Raw genomic sequence first — 23,207 nt, forward strand, 5'->3', positions numbered from 1 at the left:
GTTTTCTGACAGGACAGGAAAGGGACAGGATTTAAATGATAGGTTACATACCACATTTAATAGTTCTGCAATTTCATATCTGAGTTCCTTCAGAACTCTTGGGTGAATACCACCTGGTCCTGGTGACTTTAATTAGTGTTTAATTTATCACTTTGTTCCAAAACTTTCTCTGACGACACCTCAATCTGGGACAATTCCTCAGATTTGTCATTTACAAGAATGGCTCATATGTGGGAATCTGCCTCACATCCTCTGCCGTGAAGAATGATGCAAAGAATTCATTTAGTTTCTCCACAATGGCCTTGCATCCAGAGCGATGTTCCAGTCATTGCTCAAGGAAGATAAGAGTCAAAACGGGTGTTTGAGAGTTGCCGGGAGAGGGCACATCGATGGCCTGAACCCATCTGCTTCTTTCTGTGGGATCTATGCCCCTTTTTAGGGTAGTACCGCTGTCTTGGGGAAGAGAAAGTCTGCCCAAACATGCAATACAGATGCTACTGCAGTTGTTGCTGTTGAATACCATACTGGTGCATCTGCAGTGCAAGTGTTTACACCCCCAAAAGGACCTAACGGTAGCCCTAGGATCCTTTAAGGGGTGCAGTCTTCTCTGATAGTTGAGAAAAGTGCCTGGCAAATCCTCAATGGCTTGCTGGCACTGGTAGCAATGCTCAAGTTCTGCAGAAAGAAAGACCTCCTCATGGTCATCGCAGAGGCCACCACTCTGGCTGAAGTATCTGTGACATCCAGCACGGACTGCCAAGAAGTCTCAGCCACCATGCTGCTCTTGGTGACAAATGTCCGAAATTTCTTCTGCAGGGAATTTGCTGGTTTATAAATTTAGATACAGCTGTCCAGTCGACAAAGTCACATTTAGACAGTAGTGCCTGCTGATTAGCAATCTGCATCTGCAAGGAAGAGGAGGTGTAAATCTTTCTGCCCCTCAGGTCCCTTCACTTAGTTCTCCTTGGGAGTGGACTTAATCTTGCTCTTGGGCTCTATTGTTCACCAGTTACTATCAAGGAATTTGGGACCAAATGGCAATAAAACCCCTCAAATCCCTATGTGGGAACGAAAACACTTTTCCATGCGCTTAGCTGCAAGCAGAACGAAACCTGGGGTGCTCCAGAGGACCTTAGCAGGCTCAATGAGCACACTGTTAATAGGGAGGGCAACTCTCCAAGGGGCTGATGGCTGCAGGATATCCACTAACTTTGAGTGTTCTGCTGGGACTCCACTTGAATACTCAGGAAAGCCGCCTTGCCCCGCAACAGGTCCTGGTATGCCTTGAAATCCTCTGGTACTGAAGGGGAAGTAGAACTCTGCATCCCAGAATTGTCCAGGGATGAGGTTGAGGCAGTTAACTGCGTCAGTGCTGGATCCTGCTCCAGGGCTGACAGGCCTGGGCAGGATGACTTTGGAGGCTTCAAGGGGAAGTTTCACTGGCACCTGGACCTGTGGTGGATCGACTGTTACTACCACAGAGCTGGTTGGTGATCTCGGCTTCGAGTGGAACAAGAAGTGGGACCTCCATGACCCAGGAGTGGCCCACAGAATCCACTGGTATAAATAGGGTATTGGTGGCCAGTCGGCACTAGGCCAGGGGCCCCAGTCCTAAGCACAAGGTGAGTGTCAATCTTGGTATCCAGAGCGCTCCATGAATGGCCTTTGCTCAGGCAATGGAGAGCAGGAGGAGTAAGATCCTGATTCAGATGCCAAGGAGTCTCGGGATTTGGGATACAATGGTGGGGTAAGGGTGCAGCCAGTCTGACTTATCCGTAGCCCAGAATGATGAAGAGGCTGGTGCTCACAGTGGAAATGGTACTGATGACACCAAGTATGCTTGCATCATTTCCAGCGCTGGGAGTGGTATTGGTTCCAAAGTAAAGATTGGTACCAAAAGTAAGTAATGGTGCTGAAATGGAGGCTGGTGACTGCTGCCACGGCAACACTGGTGGCGCCAGTTATGGGGGCACTGGAAAAGTTTCCAGTGCCAAGGAAATCCTCTGTGCCGAATCTGGTACTGGCCCCATTGCCACTGAGTGTGGGGTGCAGTGCTGATAGATGCATAGGTTCAGTAGTCTACCCCACCAACAGGGCTATAAAAGATACAGCCCTGGCAAAGTACTGGACCAAGGGAGAGGTTGGGACAAAAAAAAGACAGACCTGCTTCTGCCAGATACACCACTGGGGTGGTAGCAGTCAGTGCTGGTATTGGTCTTGTCGGTATCAGACTCAATGGATACCCCAGGGTTGAAACTGATGTCAACAGTACAGCTCTCTGCAGCTTGAGGTCTTCAAACCACAATTTGAAGACTTTCATAACTCGGACATAGGTTAGGGGTTTGTTATAGAAGTGGATGGGTAGGGTTCTGTGGCCTGCTTTGTGCAGGAGGTCAGACTAGATGATCACATTGGTCCCTTCTGACCCTAAAGTCTATGAGCTCCCTGCGTGGTGGTGGGGACAGGTTGATGGCACCTCCTCCATCATGCACACTGGAATTCACCCTGTGCTGATCTACTCTTCTTCTGGAGGAAAGATACGAGTCTTCACAGGACCTGGAGAGGCCTCAGTTGGCCTTATGTGAACTTTTTCTCAGACCACTCGATGGGGAACGACTCCTCCATCTCTTCGGAGAGGTGCCAACTACAGGATGCAAAGCGGGAGCAGTCCTCAAACTCAAGGGCGACCTGAAATCTGACAAAGGCTTTGATGCTGAAGTAGGCTGCATGGCCTGTTCGAACAGGTGCTGCTCCAGACAAAGATCTCTTGCCAACTGAGTCAGCTTAGTGAACAATCTGCAAATTGAACACTGCTGTTTGACATGGGCTTTGCCTAGGTACATCATGTACCACATGTGGTGATAGTTACTGGGAATTTCCCCCACCCTACAACGTTTAAACTAATACAAGGTCTAACACTATACTGGGGTACTAATGAACTATATACAATTAGAAAAAAATAAGTCACTGAATAGAGGATTGTGAGGTTGAAAACTATAGAGTTCTGACTCCAGCTACGGGCAGTAAGAAGGAACTGAGAGAACATGGGATTGCATATAGTCAGAAGTGGAGCTACAGCCATGAGATATGAGCGTCGCCCCCCTACAGGTCCTGCTAGGCACATTCTCTGGCAGCGTGCTGTGCATGCACACCTAAGTGGAATACATGACTGCATCTAACTCAAAGAAGAATCTAATTCACTGAGCAGGTCACACACAGTTACGTAAAATCACAGATCAGTGTTACACAGCAGCTCCATGTCTGCAACAAGCATTATTTCCATTTTAAATATTGGAAAACGGAGGCACAGAAATTAAGCAATATGCCATAGACTTGGTATGTGGACTTGTGCAGATCTGGCATTACAACCCAGGTTTCCTAATGCCCAGTGCCTTACCAACCCTGAATTAGCAGATGCAATGCCTTTGTGGATTCAGGGCAGCATTTGGAATGAAAATACATAGAAGCAGGACTTTATATATAGTTTTAGCCTATAGTTAGAAGCCTTTGTTATCAGAACTACAGTATCTTACAGCATATAGGCTAACCATAGAGGTGGTAACTTTATTTCACAGGATTAAAGATACAGTACAAAATGAATCTGTACATCTTTCTATTAACATAATTTGTTTACACAATTATATTACACTTTACCAGCCTTTATGCTGCATTTCCTTAAATACAAAATAAATTTTAAAAATCCCTACAATATCCTCTTAACAGTTGCAGCTGATAAAGACAAAAAGGACTTTTGCCAGTAGCCCTTGCCTGCCCTTATGCACTTATAGTAGTTCTCAAGTCATATTAAGCCTTTTCATTGTTGTATACTTGTGAATATTCTCTGGAACCCAAACATAAATATCAACTTATGGTTGCCTATTTATAAAGGAAAAGATTGGTGAAGTTGAGCTTTCCCCCTGTAATAACAATGTGCCAAACTCAATTTGTATATTGATGGCAACAGGATTGGTACATAATATTTTTGAACACTATAAATGCTTTGACAATACATTTAACTTTCTTGAAAAGTCACATGGAAAGACAGGTTAATGAGTTTTACTTCAGCAAGTTTATCACAACAGCCAAAGTCTCATGGAAAACTTTAAAAAGTTTCACCTTTATGTTTTGAAAAAACGATCTAAGGACATTTGTATTAACGCAAGCTCCCTTCTTCTGCTACTTATTCCCCATTTGAAATTATTAGTCATAGGGTGAAATATTTCCAAAGAAATGAATAACGACAACTGATGTAAGCAGATCCTTGGACAAATATCACCAAGGAAAATGCAGATGACAGAATCCTAAATTCTCAACTTGGAAGTTAAATCAACTATTTAAGAGTTTTGTTTTCAAATTACAAGCAACATTTTTAAGTTGACAGGTACATAAGGTTAGTGATTTGGGGTCACTGGAATAAAATTCTCTCCTCAGATCTTCATCTTTCTAATTTCTTTCCACATGTAGAACTCCCACTGATGGCATTTGACTGCTCTACTGTTCAGTACAGTAAGCACTGGGAAGATCGGATAAGTAAAGTTTGCACTTAAAACACTGCTGGAGTAGGGTATGGGGAGGAGGTCTATAAAATTATTTCACTCAGCACACACTGCAGTTCACATTCAGAAATCCTGTTCTCATTCAAGGTTCCAAAATAAAAGAATGAGAGAAAAGAAATATAGGGGAAAATAAACTGAGCAGAATTCAGTGTCAGTAGATTTTTAACCAATACAATCTCAAATTATCACTTATTTTTGACTGAAGTTACCTAACTTCCCAATGTTGAAGTATTCAGCACTCACATATTAGCCTTCAAAGTTTGGCAGGTGCATACTCAACTTTAGCAACATAACTTCACTGAACTAGAAAAAAAATTTGAACTGCCACACCAAGTGATCAACTGAATGGAAATTTTATTTTAAACTCAATTTCCCTTCAAACTGCTCTTGCACACAACTAGAAAGACAAGGTGTGCCACCAAAAATGAAAAGATGCTCTTTAAAAACAAATAGCAGCAAGATAATTAAAAATCCAGTCCTACTTACTTAGGAAATTGAAAACTGGTTGATAAACTGTATGCACAACCTGAAATAATTCACTATTACTAAGTCCCTTTTTTTGTAAGAAGCAAAAATATGCTGCAAAGTTTGGAACAGAACAGTAAGGGATTATCAGAAAAACTAAACCACACAGTAGGCAGCTGATCTAGAAAATCTACTCATATTTCTTTAATCCCTGAGTTAGTTTGATGTTATTCATATAAACTAGTTTCTGCTATTATCACTTTATTCAAATGGACGCCATTTGACAAGATTAAGCGATGGTCAACAGCAGGGGAAAATTTCCTTATTGCTTATGTTGTACTTCTCAAAAGGCAATTCTATAAAATGAAAAAATGTTTTGATATATTGCCTTCTGTTGATTTATTTAATGTAAAATGTTTCAGCTCTGTGCAAAGCCAGCTACAAAAGACTGCAGTTATAAACCATTTCGTGGGAATGAATTCCCACATAGCTAGGAGGGAGCCATTAGAATTTAGCTCTATTAGATTATAGCATTCAAAACCTTTTAAATAAAAATTAAGATTAGCAAATGGTAGAACTGTTAAAAAACAAAATAGATACACAATGCATTCAGTGGTGGTGAACTGGAAAATGTTTTCCATATCCAGCCTTTAACTACCTTATGCTGAACTAGAGAGATCTACAAAATCAAGGGAAGAGGTAAAATACCACAGAGGGAAAAGGTTTGGAAGTTCACTGAAATTTTTTTTTTAAAATAATGCAGTTAATGGACTGCTGTATATTTTAATCAGACCATGCAGAAATTCAATACTGTTCCCTCTCAAACAGAACTGAAACACCCCCTTGCCCCAGAACGGATCTTCCATGAAGACCTGGTGAGATTCTGACTCCACGCTCTTGGAGTATCTAAAAGTTTTTTCTGTATTCATAATACTGCAGTCAGCCACAAAACATTAGCTTCCAGGAAAGAATATTTAGCCCTTCTCCCAAAATGCAACAAGTTAACTGCAAAGAAACCTTGCCCATTCAACTCTTTATAAACACATTATGTGCAAAACGTATAGGATCTCACAGTTTCGAAGCCTTTTCATACAAGCGGGTTCTTACTTAAATTCCGATCTACTGAACAAAAGCCTTTAAAAAGGAAGCTGTTAACTCTTCAAATGCACAACGTATGATCTAGAGGCAGCATCAGAGTCTTGAATATTCAAATTTCATTTTGCTTTAAAATAGTGTATCCACAGGGTATAGTGTTAATATGGAAACAAATATCCGCATCTGCTGAGGAAAAAAGAGTACAGATTTCTGCCTTCTTCTCCCAGAAAGCTGGTCTCCTATATTTACTTTGTGCATTTAGCTTCCAAATGGTTATGATCAGTTAAAACAACTATCAAAAATTTTACAAAACAAGAACCTTGAGTTTATGGGTCTGATTCTCCAGCTCAGTGTGGCACCTTTGCACTGCTCTGGTGACACGAAGGAGCCATAATCCATTGGGACCACCTCCATTCTGGATTCCCCCATCGAGGCGAGTCCTCAGATGCTATAGCCATCTGTTATGTCATTCTGACATAGATGGCAGAGGGGACACAGCTAGATGCTCCTGTGTTCTAGTGAGGGGCTGTTACCAGCCAGCACATTTCTGAGCACTCCTTAGGCTATTCTGAAGTGCAGCAATGCTGATGAAAATTCAGCTCCAAGAGCAGGGAGCTGGAATTCACCCCTTTGTACCTCCCCTCCCTTCATTTAGATGTGCTCAGCAAAGAGAGGAAAATTCTCTGCTGCACCCACTAGGTATGTAGCAAGATATGTAGATTTTGGCTGCATAAAGACCTTGTGATACAGGTCATTTCCATTGTACTTACTGACTGGATTGCTGAAGTTGTAAGACTAGCTGGAGAAACACGAGAGTTCCATCTTTTAATAAAAGAAACACTAGAAAAATAGTCTACCTATAACTGAGCTGAGAAGGCTTCTGGCCATGTCCCCCCATCAGAGTCTTTTCTAAACAAGAATCCTTGCTGCATTCTACAGTAAGCCACTCTCTCAGCTTACTATGGAGACAAGATTAAAAAAATAAAGCAGGAAGACTAACAAATTGCCCTTTTGCTAAGAAATCCCACAAGTTGCACAGAGGCTACAAGAAAATATTCACCACTTTTCCAAATGTTTGTGGAGGACATTCTGTGGAGGATTTGTTAAATCATTCTTTTATTTTACAAATGCAATCTATCCCTATTCACCTTCTTGAATAGAGATTGGCCATTAGCAAAAATGTGTGCTGCAAGGAAAAAACAAAACGCCAAAGTGCAAATCACAGAACAAGAAGTTTTCTCACTAGTTACAGATTTTGCTTTTGTTTTTGCTTCTTCTGAATGGAACATCCAGGTTAAGTCATCAAAGGTAAATGAGGTTACGTGAACCGTGAAACTATTATTAAGGAATAATTAAAATAAGGTCTGTACGAATACTTGGGATGCAGATAAGAAAAACATTCTCTCACAGTTCTAGAGGATCTCTTTTTGCTCAGAAGAGCAGAGTTCAGGTCTTCAGCCTTTCAACATTTTTCTTCTTTCTATATGGGCCAGCTCCTATTAGCCAATGTCTTCCACATACTTTAAGCGATGATTAAAAAGAACTTCAAAGAAAGAAATTGGATATAGCAGGCCTCACTTTTGTAGTAGCACACTTGTGTTTCACAAAAAAAGCCATTGTGTTATTCCATTGGCACTGAAATAACATTCAAATCAGTCTAGAAAAAGTTACTTATCCCTGAAAAAAGGCATCATTCTAAGCAGCTTTCAGAATTTTATGCTTCTTTGAGCCTCTTCTGGGGGGTGAAGGACCATAGAGCTGTTCTAAATCACAATGAAAATAGTTTCTGCTGGAGAATATAGTTCCTTTCACTGAGATTTCTGTTGCTGCTATTGTGGCGGCTGATGTTCTGGTGGAGGTTCTTGTTGGGGCACAGCTGGCCGCAGCCCCACTGGTCTGAGGATAGCTTGGTGTTGCCTCTGTCTGTAAGCTATAACTGTTCCTAGGAGCAAAGCGATGATAGTCATAAGGTAAAGGTCCCACTCAGGGCCCAACAGCTGGTCCATGTCAAGATGTGACACTATCTCTCTGATCTAAAAAACAAAAACAAAACAACTCACCATTATGTTCTTCTGGCTGCATGAGTCAGAAATGTTGTAGCAGTTTCAGACATCTTTAATTCTGGGGAAAGCCACCTGCATTTTTTATTTTTAGTAGTATTCTTTTAATACACCAGTACCAATATTTGCCATAATAGATTAACCAAAATCATGCTCCAGTTTCAACAGCTACAACAGAAAATGCTATGCACTATAAAAGGAACACCAGCAACTACTACTTATGTATTTACATATCTTTCATGTGAGCAAAGCCTTTAACCCACCAGTCTTAAGCCTGAGGCAAGAATAACCCATATTGCCATATTAACTAGTAGAAACTGTTCTGCTCCTCCTTCAAACTGAATTTTTTTCCTATCATATTTTCTTCCTTGGAGCTCAAGACTTAACATCTGCATGAAAACTACAGGAAAAGAATTTTGCAGTAGTTCAGGTATCATTTGCTTATTTTCTGATGAAAGCTGAAATTTCTTTTTCTTTTCATTTGCTGGAGCCTGCCAAATGTCCTGAACAAAAGTGCAGAAGTAGAAAACAGAAGTGGAGAAACAGAGAGAAGGGAATGATGGACTTATGCTTATGGCACTGAACCAGGTCTCAGGGAACTGAATCCATGCCTCACCCTGCAAGACTTCCTGTTTGACCATCAGCAAGTCAATTAATCTCTGTGCCTCAGCTCCCTTTCTGCAAAATGGGTATGATCATTGCTCTCAGCCTTTGTCTGTCCTGTCCTTAGGGGTGTTGAGGGAATGCATTAAATTAATGAACATTGGAGGAAGTCAGATAATATGGTGATGGGGCCATATAAGTACCCAGACAAACATTTCTTTAATGCCGATCACCAAGCACTATGTGGAGATCCTGTTGAAAGAACAGCACAATATAGTATTATCAAGCCAGAAAGAAGGAAAGCAAGCAAACATTGGCATGCTGTCCCTGGGATGGTAAGCTTAATTCTGGGGAAACCTGTTCACATACATAAGTTATCAAGTTTTGGGCCAGGGAAGATCTCCTGAAGGGAGTATTAGCACAGCATCTAGAATACTGATTGGGGGATTAATTATTAGGATAAAATGAGTATATCCCACACAGTTTCCTGCAAGCTCAGGAGGTAGGAAAGGCATTGAGACCTTAGTTCTTTCCATTTCTCTTGTGAAATAGAAGAAAACAAGACAGAGCAGAAAAGTTTATCCTAAAAGGTATGGAGTTTAGGGTGAGGATGTGATGTTTTGCTTCCACTTCTAAAGAGGTTCCAAAGTTAGGAATAAGGATTCCTTGCCATCACTCTTAAGTGTTTGCATTACTTACATTGGTTTCTCGTACATACTGCAAGGAGTAGACAATCCCGAGTTTACAGAGTGCTAGGAAGACAGGAACTTGAGCATCTGGGCTGGCTTCAGCTGCCATGTCATAGAAGCGTTTTGCAAGGTGAATATCCTGTAATTAATACATAATACAGAGAAATCTATTTCCAAAGAAACCCAAACAAAATTAAGGTAGTTAAGTTGGTGGTTACCTCAGGGCCAAGAACTTCTGATACCAAAGGAGTTTTTAGACTTTGCTTGTTTGCCAGATAAGAGCCAATAATGCCCATTCATTAAAAACACCCTTTTCAAAGGAAGAATCGTTTTGTGGCCAACTTTCTTTCATTAAGATCTGTTCTATCCCACCACCTTCTGTTTCAAGCCATGTATTTGCATCCACATCCATGCTAGGTTTATCTCTGTGTGAGAGTAAAACTGTTGAAATTGATGCAAGAGTGGCTGTTCAATCAATGTATTTTAATACACACATAGGACTTTGCAAAGCAGTAGGGGAGCCTTAATTTTAAACCCCTCTTCCACAGACACTCCTATAGCAGACTGGCCACATACATTAGAGAATATCAACCAACCAATCAAGCCCCAGTATTTTAGGTCTCATTGAATCCATTTTAGAATGCAACCCTAACTATGCAGATGCTGCCAAGTGACTCCATAATCTTTCTGCTTGTTGCTATATGACAAAGCCTATTGGAATTTTAAGAAATACAGAAAACAGTCATATACACCTTGTGCTAATGGGTTATGTTAGCTATTTTACAGTTGGTTGTTTTATTTCAATGAAGAAAGAAAGGTTGAGAGAATTCCTTAGAAACCTCCCCTAGCAAGCTTTTTATTCAAGGTGATAGGGAACACTTCCCTTTTCACACTTGTGCTATACTAACAGTAATAAGGGAAATGAAGTTAGCCTTCAAATTTGTTAGTGCTTTTCGTTAGAATCACAGCTGTTGTGTTCAGTTTACACACTGCTTTATACATCTTGTATTTCCATTTTCTTCTGCTGTTTTATGAAGGAGACTGTTTAGTGAGTTTGGTCCCTTCACAAAATATTTGCTACAAATTCGTAAAGTGCAAACTCAATTTTGAATATTAATGATACCCAGTACCTGTTAAAAGCAGCCCCTCCCCGATCAAGTCTCTTTTCGAGAAATCTTTGTAAAAAAAACTAATACAACACGGCAAACTCATTTTTCTCAAATATTAAACCAACACAATAAAAACAGTTTTTCTCAATCTATTCTCCATCCCTTGAAAAACTTCTGTTTTTAAATCCATATTCAAACATCTCTCATTTGGGACAAATTCTAGAAATATCGACGTTAACACCATTTATTTTTACAAACACTTCAAAATTTGAGAACTATTGAAGTGTGGAAGCACTTGTAAGCGTTTAAATAAAAAACCATGAGTTGACTAACTCTAGTGAAGGTGAAAACAGGGTATGTTCATATCCTTACTTACTGTAAACACAAACTTGGGCTTTCCTTTAAAATTTGTAAATTGTTGTGTTTTCTTAATGGCAAGAGTCTTATTTCTAATTTCTTATTATAATTCTTTAATGCTACTTTAATGTGAGTAATGATCCATATTTTAATACTTAAGAAGCTGCCTGAAATTCCCTCTCTCTGTTTCTCTCTCTCTCTCACACGTACGCTCTCTCCCCCCATCCCTGGAGGCAAATAAAGATTGTTAAAACAACATTAAGGTTGCAAAGCCAAGCAATCAAATTTTAGGAAATGCCAGAATTAAGGCTGCCTATGCAATTTCTGGAAATTTAGATGCTAAAATTTAACAACTCTACAGAGCACATAGTAATGATTTTTGAAAGGGTTATAACACTGCCAAATTTGAAGAGAGACTGTCGCAGAGATGGCAAAAGGCACATTTCTGATTTCAAGTCCCTGTTCCAAAGCATGGTGACAGCAAAGCTTTTCAAAGAAAAAGGTTGTGTGATTTTTAAAAAAAATGAGCAAAAACATTTCCTTAGCCTCATGCTTGCTGACCCATTTGGCTGAAATTTTCCACAAAGTATTCAGCCTGAGGCAGACACCCAGCATTGCAAAATTTCTTCCCAAACAGTTAAAGTTCAGCAAAAAGTTATAAGCAACTGAAAACAGTCTTATAATGGGAAATGTTGGGCCACTTTCATAACAGGTGTTGCTACCTGCTCTGCCTATTATTATTATTATAACAACATGTATCACCCCACACATTGAGAATATTAAAATTTCAAATGCAAATACTCAAATTATGAAGTGACAGATTTACGGTTGCCTATTGCAACCATAATTCTGGCTCCTTGTGTAACCAACCTATGCACTGAATATGGTAGAGATTCTGTGGAAAAACAGTATATTACAGTGCAATTAAAGATACATAATGCATACATATAAGGTGGCAGAATGAAGATAGCATCGGCAATCGCAAATCTGCCATTTCTTAATTTTCAATGGCTTGACTTGCCAACCTAAATACGTTTTTTTTGCACGCAATTTCCTGGCTTTGTGTGTGTATGTTAAGGAAAGGTAAAGAAAAATGGTACATCTGGAACAATCTGCACTCCACCCTCTCTCCCATCATCACAGTTTGAACCCTGAACCTTCAGCATTGCATCACAGACTTCTATTGTTTGAGTTATAGGACTAATCACACTAGCTCACAACAGAAGAAGGCTGCCATCAAAGGGGGGGATTTTTCGGGGAGGGATTATGGGTCTACAGAGCCATGTGCTAGTTCCAAGAAGTGGATGAGGGGGAGTTTGGCTTGGCTCCTTTCTTTCCCCCCTGCAGAGGTGGGGGCTCCTCTGCCCCACGTAATGTTACCACAGTGGGAGACAGGACTGTTAAGGACATGTGCTGGGTCCATGGCCTGGCTCCTTGTCACCCAGGTGTTCTGTATATTGTCTGCTGCTGTTTTGGCAACAGCATGGGTCCAGCATTTTCAAGACGAATTATCTTGGCATGCTGCCAAAAGTTTTCTGAGGCACCCAAGAAAGAGGAGAAATATAGAATTTTTTAAAAAAAGTTCTCTCTGAGAAATTTGAATGAATTTTATTGGGGATAGAGGATACAAAACAAAAGAAAACCAAAAAAACGAAGCACATTTGCCTGAGTGTATGCTGGATTTCAAAGACCTGCTGCAAAGGAGGTGAGAGATAAATAAAAGGTCTCAAGAACCTTTCCAGATGGAAAGTAATAGGCAACACAGAGACAGGTTGCTACTAAATGCCCCTATAATAATGTATGTGAGTTCTGAGCAGTTCTTACATGTACATATATTCTTCACTACGCATTACACAAGAGTGAGAGAATAGGGCTGAGGTTTACTAGACCAAAAGACGTATTTATTCATGCTTTCCAGGTTCCTTTAGATCCTAAAAAGTGATTCACAAGTGGTGAGGAATAATGTTTCCTAGCTGCCACCTCTGCTAAAGGTCCACTGAGCTGTGACCTCAATTCTACCATGTACTGGTCTTCGGGAATGCTGTACCCAAGACAGGCTCTTTCAAAATTTTCCAAGAAGGCCTCGGTGTCATCACCTGCCTTGTAGGTGGGAAATTTCCTGTGCTGTGGAGCAATATTTGGCGCCGGGTTGTTAGGGTTGGCTGGCACATGCAGCCCAGCTTTTGCCAACTCCAGTTCATGTTTTCTCTGTTTTTCCTTCTCTTCATTTTCTTTTTGTTGTTTTTCCATTTCTCGGCGGTGGGCCAACTCTTCTTCTTCTTGTTTCCTTCGGTGGGCCACCTCTTCTTCTTCTAGTTTTCTTTTGTGTGCTGCCTCTTGGGCTGCCTGTTCTCTTTGGAAGGCTGCCAGTTTCATGCTTTCTTCCTTTTCTTTCATCTCCATCTCTCGCCTGTGTTCAGCTTCTTTGATTTGTTCTTCGGCCTCAATTTTTGCCTTAGAAGTCATGGTTCCTGTTTTCTTGTGTTGGGGTGCCCTCCGGTGTTTATCTTCTGAACTGCAGGTTCTCTGTTGCCTCCTGAAGTCTGCCTAGCAACAGTGCCTTTAGCTAATCTTCAATGTTAAGTAAACCTGAAAAACCACTTTATTTGCATGCCTATAGTGCTGGACTTGCCTCCTAATGGGAGGGCTATTGCATGACAAAAGACCCTTAACAGTCTGGTAATGGCTTCTTGCTTAACATGCAAGCCACAAACTGCCAGAGAGAGCAGAAAAAAAAAATTCTCTCTGGTTCCCTTTTAAAACCAACGGTTTCTCTCTGCTAAAAAGCCCTTAGCAGAGAAGAGAAAAATATAATATTCCTACTGGCTTCTGGATTCTGTCTATATCCCACCTGCTGCCACTCATGTGATAACCTTAGTCCCACATTTGGACCTTAGCGTCCAAAATATGGGGGTTAGCATGAAAACCTCCAAGCTTAGTTACCAGCTTGGACCTGGTACCTGCTGCCACCACCCAAAAAATTAGAGTGTTTTGGGGCACTCTGGTCCCCCTGAAAAACCTTCCCTGGGACCCCAAGACCCAAATCCCTTGAGTCTCACAACAAAGGGAAATAATCCTTTTTCCCTTCCCCCCTCCAGGTGCTCCTGAAGAGATACACAGACACAAGCTCTGTGAAACACACAGAGGGACTCCCCCTCTCTGTTTCCAATCCTGGAAACAAATAGTACTTTCCTATTCCCCCAGAGGGAATACAAAATCAGGCTAGCAATCCAACACACAGATCTCCCCTTGATTTCTTCCTCCCACCAATTCCCTGGTGAGTACAGACTCAATTTCCCTGAAGTAAAGAAAAACTTCAACAGGTCTTAAAAGAAAGCTTTATATAAAAAGAAAGAAAAATACAAATGGGCTCTCTGTATTAAGATGATACAATACAGGGTTGATTGCTTAAAAGAATATTGAATAAACAGCCTTATTCAAAAAGAATACAAATCAAAGCACTCCAGCACTTATATTCATGCAAATACCAAAGAAAAGAAACCATAGAACTTACTATCTGATCTCTTTGTTCTTACACTTAGAAACAGAAGACTAGAAAGTAGAACTACTTCTCCAAAGCTCAGAGAAAGCAGGAAGACAGACAACAAAGACTCAGACACACAATTCCCTCCACCCAAAGTTGAAAAAATCCGGTTTCCTGATTGGTCCTCTGGTCAGGTGCTTCAGGTGGAAGAGACATTAACCCTTAGCTATCTGTTTATGACAGCTGGCTTCTCTTTAAAGGAGTGTGGTTTGGGGAGATAATCATAGCTTAGTTCAGTGTGAAATCACAGCTAATATTGCAAGACAGTAAAGGCTACTATTCGTTGCTTAAGAATAAGGATGCACAAAGCCTGACAGGCAATCTCCAGAGCACCTGAACACGACCTCTGAGTGCAAGGGCAATCTTGGGGTTAAAGCACTGGATGGGGACTCTGGGCTGAGATTTTAAAGATGTCTAAAGGATTTGCACACCCAATTCCCTCTTCCTAAATCCCTTAGGACGCTTTGGAAGTATCAGCCCAGGAGATTTGGGTTCAATTCCTGTCTGCCACAGATATCTTGCAACTTTAGGGAAAGACACACTTCTCTGTGATTGAGTTCCCCATGCGCAAAACAGAGAATATTTCCTGCCTTCCACCCTGTGTCAGTCTGGTCTATTTAGGCTTGTATATAGTGCCTAACACGGAAGGGACCGATGTCAGTTAGCAATACAAATATATTTATTAATAAATAAATAATACTTTGAATAAACTAATTACTCATATCAAGCTGTGCTCACCTGTTTGATGCCCAGTCCCTTCTCATGCATGTACCCCAGGTTAAACATGGCTTGGGCACTATGCTGTTGCTCTGATGCCAGTCGATAGTGAATAAATGCAGTTTCATAATCAACATCGGTACCAAAGCCATAGAAATGGTAATCTCCAAGCTTAATTCTAGCAACAGTGTAACCTAATTAGAGGAAAGACAGTACAAGTATAAGACAAGTGAGCTATGCAAGGTGTGCCTCTAGTTTCATTTTAAGATGCACTGATGATTTCTAGAAAAGCATTGTGTTTCAATAGGTCTTTTAAATCATATTATTTGCTTTATTTTTCTTCTTGTACAATGAAAACACAGAATCTTTTATTCCCAAGGTGTTCATAAGAGCATCAGCAGCTGAACTGTCCTGCTTTCATGCAAGTGTTCGAAGTAATAAAATGATGAAGGGTTCCATATTCACAGCAGTATTAGCAAAATAACTGCAGTTTAAGACCAACTGAAGCCTCTGGGAAAGCTATAAAACATGTTCGGGTGTCTTGCATAATGGTTCAGCTACTGTTTTATTTGCTAATTTTCTACCTTACATATTTTACCTTATAATGTCCTTATATTGGCTAATTTAAAAATATACTCCCGCCTGCTAAGAAAAGTGACGTTTTTACAGTTTTAGCTTTTTTTTGGGGCAAAAAATAATTGCCAAATGGGTTGGTGTGTTAGTCCTTCTCATACATCAATTTTTCCACGTTTCCAATGTTTTGTTGGAGCCAACACTATAGATCTGTGCCACATGCCCAAAGGCTTTTGGTATGTCTACACTATAAATGCTACAGCAGCACAAGTGCAGCTACATTGCTATACCACTGTAGCGTAGACACTTTATACAGCAACATAAGGGGTTTTTCCATTGCTATAGTAAATGCACCTCTCCCAGAGCTGTTTCCCAAGCCAATGGAATTCTTTCGTCAACCTAGCTGCATCTACCATGAACATTAGGTTGACCTAACTACATTGCACAAGGTGTGAAAAAATGTAACTACGTCAACTTAAGTTTTAGATATAAAGCAGGGTTGTTTTTTTTGGCAATTCCTTAGGCCCTGTCTACATTGCAAACTTGCCCCTGTTTAACTCATTGGTGGCCAGTTGCTGATATGGCTGCACCAGTGCAAACCCCTAGTTTAGAAAAGGCAAGTTGCAATTTGCAATGATGGAGCTTACCCATGCTTTAATCAGGATATGCCCTATCAACATAAATCATATCCTAACTTGTCTACACCAGGCATTTGCAACTATACTAGTGGTTGGCCATTGATTTGGGGCACACTGCCAATGAGGCAAGGTCTCAGTGGTTAAATAGTAGTGTATTGTTTACAACAACTGATACTTGCAGCTAGTCTTAAAAACAAGTCAAAGTTGAGACAGATCATTTGACACTGTCCCTTCAACGTTAAACTGTTTAAGATCCTATGTATAATTTCACACTTTGCATTGCTAGTTTGAATGGTAACTGATGTTATTATCCAGAAAAATAATGAAGGTTTATACATTTATACAAGGCCTTTCACCTGAAGGATTCTCAGATGCCTCATGCACTGAAAACTAAGCTACCATCATATGCAGTGTAGTTGTAGCTGTGTCAGTCCCAGGATACTGGAGAGACAAGGTGGGTGAGGTAGTATCTTTTACTGGAGATTGAAAGCTTGTCTCTCTCACCAACAGAATGTGGTCCAATAAAAGAGAGAGATTTACCTCACCCACCTTGTCTCTATTATACCACTGAAATACACCTCTCTCTGGGTTGAAGGGCACCAGGTAAGCACTACAGAGCATACCTGATGTGGAGAGGAAAGTTTCCCAACCACACCCAGGTAAACCTCTACTCTTATGAAAGGAGCCATGGGACAGTCAGTGGCAACATTGTGCAGAGCCTCAGTTTATAAGGACCCATTCCAGAGATCATCATCACAGTTAACCGCATGGCACTCTAGCTTGGAAGGATGAAAGGTTCAATCAAGACTGTAGGGATTTAAATCTGGAATTCCAGCGAGCCTACGTAGTTCAGTGTGAGTACTTAAATAATTAAATTATGTCCTTCAAGGATCAGTTCAGAGACAGTTAAACCAACATATGCGTGGGAGGATGTGCCACCTCCAAGAATCTTAAATATTTGACTTTTTCCTTCTCACCTAGTCTCTCTGTAACAGCACCAGGACTTACTTTAATCTTGGCCAATGGCCAGCAAAACAGCTTTTTGAAAAATAAATCTGTTCTTTGAGTCATAGGAAAACATGACCTCCAAGAGATCGGCTCCAAACCACTGAGCTATTGTTTACACTCAAATCAAGGACTATCAAACAGATTTGAGACAGACTAAAACCACTGTCTGATTATTGTCAAAGTAATTATAAATCCTTCAAAGTAGTGATTTAGAAGGGAAATCACTGGGAGCAGTAGCCATATAAGTAGAAAGCCTATAAGGTAGGCAGAAAGTGTAAGACTGCAGAGCTGAAAGTCACTGAATCTCTTCTAATTCCCAGAAGACTCAAGTTGTATGGAGCTAATTCTTACATTGAAAACTGGATAAAGAGTAAGTCCTTGACAGAGAGCAGAATACTTCGGTCAAGGAACTACCCAGAAAGTAACTGTCTGTTGATACAACAACATTTGTTTTATTCCAAAGGAGAGAGTAACTTACTTAATAAATAACCTGTAGGTAATAAACTAGACCAGGTGCTCAAAGTGAAATGGTCATCATTGAACTGTGACTCACCTTGGGAGGCTGCTCTATTCCAATGTAGCAAGGCTTGGGGATAAGTCTCATTCTCTCCTACTATGCTGGCCTCTTCTGCAGGAAAAAAAGGAAGTAATTAAGTCAAGCAGGAACAGGGCACAGAAACTCCATAGTGTCTTCCTGATTACATGCATGTCAGTGTGCATGTTCACCATTTACAAAAACTTTTGCTGAGCTGGATTAAACAGCTGTGCCTCAGAGATGATGGGTCAGATTCTGACCTTTGGTTCTTTCTTCTCTATGCTGCACTTGTGGTGCAAAGGGAACAGAATTTTGAGCGCTGTAAAGCTGGTGTGGCTACCTCTATGCCTCCCATTCTATACCCTTTTCTAGGTTCCCATGAGGACCAGAAGTACAAAGGGGCAATCCACATATGGCAAAGGGGAAATCCCTAGATTTCTCTAGCTGGAGTAACATAGAGCAGCCAAGTTAGAAAACATATGATGTGTTACAATATAAAGTTTATTTCTCTTGTAGACAACTTGTGTTGCAGATAACAGAGTATTTAGCACCTTTAATGAGGCCAGATTATCACAATTTTAGCTCCCATGTAGGCATCTAATACAATGGTCAATGGTTCCCCCCCCCAAGAGCTCAGCCCTCAGCAACTCCCATGGTTTTCATTGAAAGCTGGGAAGATTTGAAAATGCAGCCTTAAAAAGCAGTTTTTGAATAAAAGAGTTGAACAATTTTAGTTATTTTAACTTGAGTTACAAGTTTCAAAAGTGTGTAACTTCCAAGCATGGTTGAAGGGACAGGATCTAAGTAGTTAAGAAAAATTACACATAGTGTGCAGTGCTAGAATCCATTTCAGAAATGTGTGGAAGTTTTAGGCTTTTATTGACAGTGTCACACAAAGGGATGGCTGTGGAAGTGCTGCATAGGTCAAAAGATTAATATTCCATTTCAAATTCTTTCAACTCTAAAGTATTGGTTTCAAATTTGAAATATTATGTGGCAGCAAATGATACCCTATGTAAAATGAATTAGTGTCAGTCTAGTCCTCAGTGGACATGTGATCACTTCTTAAGAGCGACACCACAAATGGCAGTCTCAGAGTCCATGGAAACTTGCCCTCTTACTCTTACAGGTGATGTCTTCCAGATCAAGACTGAGACATACGGACAGAACAAGCTTCCAAAATGCCCTGCCACTGTTGTATCCTTTCTGGATACTGAAGCCATCAATGTGCTCAGTGTGGCACCTTTTAGCATCATTAAAAACAAAACAAAACTATGATGTCTACTAGCAGTCAACAGGCTGACTTACTTATTAAGCTAATTACACAAACCCCATAGCAGTTGTGTTTTTGAGATCCGCACAAAACTTAAATGTTGGGTTCCTGCACTTTCTGATAAATGTCTAGATTGTTAAAAAAACGTATCACTGTACTTCTAATATGTTCTGATAACCCTGCTGTATTGCAACACTTTACTCTGGTCACCCATTTTTAGTGAAGCTTGATTTAATTACTAAGCAGTTCTTTCAAGTTTAGCAAAAGAGCTCAGCTGCCCAGCTACCTATTTGTCATTCTTTCTAGTCAAGAATAAGAGGGTAACAACTCTTCACTAAGAAGTAAAGCACTAGGCCTCGCTGTCTCACCCTCTCCTTCCGTAACACAGGTATGTCAGACTTCAAATGTTCATTAACACTCAGACCAGAAAAATATCTTTACAGGGCATGAGAAATAGAATCAATAACTTCTGAATATAGGAAGCAGTCAGGATGGGGGAGAATTCTTGCTTTCCAAGCAACCTTATTAGTTCAGACCAGCTACTTAATCCTAGGTATGCCTTGCTTGATGATGCATTGCATGTTAAATGGACAGTGACCACTAACCCACAACAAGCTATTGTTTGACACAAGCTAGCACAGCCCCTTACTCTGATCAAGTATGAAGGCAGCATTGCTCTGTGCCACTTCATAGCCTTGTTCTGCCAACAGGAGATATTGAACCACAGCAGCATTTGAATCACCATCTTTATAGCCATTGTAGGCAGTCATGAGTCTCTCAGACCAGCGCCCTCGTTCACATACATTCTTAAATAACTGTAGGGAAAAAAAGAACACCACACAATTATCAGGGGCTTCTTCAGAAGTTTATTGTTAAAAGGATAAGAGGCGGTATGTCTTAGACAGCCTTTCAAACAGTTTATTTAAGTGGACAGTAGTGGTTCTGGAAACAGGAAGAAACTTATAAGAAGGACTTAAGTGGCTTAATAGTCTAATAGCACATCCTTAACAATGCAAGTACAGCAGAAATACAACAGCCTCAGAACAAACCAGCAAAAACAATGTTTCAGTTGATTCCAACCAATTATTTTTTTTCCAGACTGTGAAAATCTTCAAGATTTTGACTTTGTCCCCATACAGGACAGGAAAAATTTCAAATTCTTAAACATTCTTGGGACAGGAAAAGGGTTTCCCATCTAGTTCTAGTAATATGTGAAACAGTGAAATTTACTGACTGTGTAAGTAGGCAGCAACCCACTTGAAATCAGTGGAACTGTACACTTCCCCCAGTCCCCACTAGTATTGAATTTTTCCTGTTGAGTTTGGAACCTATTTCACAGTATAACTTGATAAATGAACACGCACCTATATATTCCAGGCAAGGTTCCTAAATTCTGTGGCACTCTGCACTAGCAGACTGGAAGTGTTGCAATAGCTTCACTTAAATTAGGAGAGGAAAAAAAAATGGGGGAGGGGGAAGGATTTTTAATATGAACGCAAGTGATACAACCAAGATGGTAGTCTCTATTTATTTTGAAACGTGAGTTCTCCAGCTAGGGAGAGCTTCAAGATTATCTTTGTAATGGAGAGCTAGAAAGTGTTTGCTTGTTTGCTTTTAAGCTGAGGTTCTGAAGTAATGTGGCTTCTGCCACAGATTTTGTGGAAAGTGTGGGCCCTGTGCACAAACACATGCAATACAGACAATTTTTTGAATTCTAAACAGCGCTTTCTTTAAAAAAAAAAAAGAAAACTGGTGACCTCATTTTTCCTTATGCTGTCTTGCCTGGGTTAGCCACTTATTCTTCACACTGGTTGAGGTATGAACCTCCCACAACAGCGACTGGCTTTTGGATCTAGAGTTATACTCAAAGAAACCTAGTGTTCAATTTGACCTATTTTTTTAATTAGCTTAAATTTCAAAACAAAAAATAATTTCTAAGAAAAAACCCTGGAATTTTTATTTCAGAAGCATCAAGACATTTTCAATTTTTTTCAAAACAAAACTGACGCTTCTCATGAACAGTTTTGTTTTGACAAATCAGCATTTTCTACAAAAATAATCAGATCGGAACATTCCTGACCAGCTCTACGACTTAGTCTGGGTTGTAAGTTTATGAAGAGAGGTCCTTACCTCAACAGCAGTATGACAGGAGCGCATCACCCCGGTGCCAGTGGCGTGCATTTGTGCTAGATTATAGAAAGCCAGAATATGACCACCCTGGGAGGCCAAATTGAAATATTTCAAAGCCTGTTTATAGTCTCTCTTCACTCCAATGCCATCTACAAAGAAAGAAGCCACACCAGAGGTCAACACTATTCAGAGATGGCGAACGAATACCTCACAAAGGCAGAACTGCAATCAGAATTAAGGATATAGTATTTGTGTTTTTAATTTTAACAATTAAACAACAACAGTAGCTGAAGGCAATTTGTTAAGAAAAATTCCATCAAGTAAGGTCTAAGCATTCAAACTGAAGGAACATGAAGACTATTTTACTATATTTTGTGCTAGGTGGTCTAAATTCTTGTGATGAATATACAATACTGACTCATATATGTTAAACACACTCCTAGTGTTCCAGCGCCATCCAGTGAATACTTAATGCAACAACATTCTGAAACCACTTACTGTAATACATTGAGCCCAGCTGAAGCTGTCCATCTACCCACCCTTGTTCTGCAGCCTTCTGGAAATACTTTAATGCCAGTTCATAATTCTGCAGGAAGACAGGTTGAGTCATTATAGAGCCTAGCAAGGTGGCACACTAAGGAGCTATATCCTCATCAAAATGAGGATGGACTTGTGTGAATGTATCTGTACATCAAGAATGGATTACATGCCCATAAATCTGTATAAGATAGGTTTTTGCTGACAACAGGAGAATAAATACATTAAAGCTTCTTGTCCAGCTATGTAGAAAAGTTACACAAAACACACAAAGAAGAGTTTTGTTGAGTAAGACAACAGCGTGATGCAGTTGTGAAAAAAAAAAAAACTATCATTCTTATGGGGGGGGGGGGGGGGTGTATTAACATGAGCACTGCATGTAAGAGACCGGAGGTAACTGTTCCGCTCTATCTGGTACTGGTGATGCCTCAGCTGGAGCGTGTGGCCAGTTCTGGGAGCCATATTTTAGGAAAGATGTGGACAAACTGAATAGAGTTCAGAGGAGAGCTACAAAAAGGTTCAGCAAACCTGATCTATGAGGAAAGGTTAAAACAACTGGGTATGTTTAGTCCTGAGAAAAGAAGAGTGAGGGGCAACTTGATAATGGTCTTCAAATTGTTAATGGCTGTTACAGAGAAGATGGGGATCAATTGTTCTCTATGTCAACTGAAGGCAGGACAAGAAGTATTCCGCTTAGTCTGCATCAAGGGAGATTTAGATTAAATATTAGAAAAAAACTTTCTAACTATAAGGGTAGTGAAGTTCTGGACTAGAATCCCAAGGGAATTGTGGAATCCCTGTCACTAGAGGTTTCTAAGAATAGGCTAGATAGATAGACAAACACCTGTTGGAGAGGACTAGGTATACTAGGGTCCTGCCTCAGTGCAGGGGACTGAACTAGATGACCCTCACAATCCATTCCAGCCCTATGTTTCTATGCTTTTTATGTACTCTTCAGAGTAGATTATTCTCTGCCACTTGATGGCAAGTGTTGAAAATTTGGGCTATTATCTCAGTCTTTTAGGACACCCAAGAAATCACTAAATACTTGACAGGTTCTCCAACAAACCTCTGCTTCAAAAACCTATGCCAGTAGCTATAGGATGGGTATCCATAAAGCTTTGATACTATAATGGCTGATTGCAATTGATATAATTAGTTTGTTTAGGTAAATGGAATGGACACATTGTACTGTTTTAGGAGAAAACAGCTCTAGAACCTCTTAGCTGCATTATATAGCTTCAAAATAGTTCAGCTCAACTACAGACACCTTGAATTTTGAATATATCTGTTTGCAAAGCTGAACACCTAGAGCTCC

The 23,207-nt window shown here is 40.3% G+C and overlaps 1 protein-coding gene across 2 annotated transcripts in view; it reads right to left on the bottom strand.

The window, feature by feature from the left end:
* Nucleotides 1-3,539: 3,539 nt before the first annotated feature.
* Nucleotides 3,540-23,207, bottom strand: part of SEL1L (SEL1L adaptor subunit of ERAD E3 ubiquitin ligase) — a 53,425-nt gene continuing 33,757 nt past the window's right edge. For both annotated transcript variants that reach the window (XM_050953253.1, XM_050953252.1), the window contains 7 exons: nt 21,851-21,938; nt 21,353-21,501; nt 19,872-20,037; nt 17,968-18,042; nt 15,217-15,389; nt 9,479-9,607; nt 3,540-8,149 (listed from right to left, as the gene is read on the bottom strand). In XM_050953253.1, the coding sequence (XP_050809210.1) occupies nt 7,946-8,149; nt 9,479-9,607; nt 15,217-15,389; nt 17,968-18,042; nt 19,872-20,037; nt 21,353-21,501; nt 21,851-21,938 (984 nt within the window). In that variant the 3' untranslated portion in view covers nt 3,540-7,945. The remainder of the gene's footprint in view (nt 8,150-9,478; nt 9,608-15,216; nt 15,390-17,967; nt 18,043-19,871; nt 20,038-21,352; nt 21,502-21,850; nt 21,939-23,207) is intronic.

Source organism: Gopherus flavomarginatus, chromosome 5 (assembly GCF_025201925.1).
Source record: "Gopherus flavomarginatus isolate rGopFla2 chromosome 5, rGopFla2.mat.asm, whole genome shotgun sequence".
NCBI lineage: Eukaryota > Metazoa > Chordata > Testudines > Testudinidae > Gopherus > Gopherus flavomarginatus.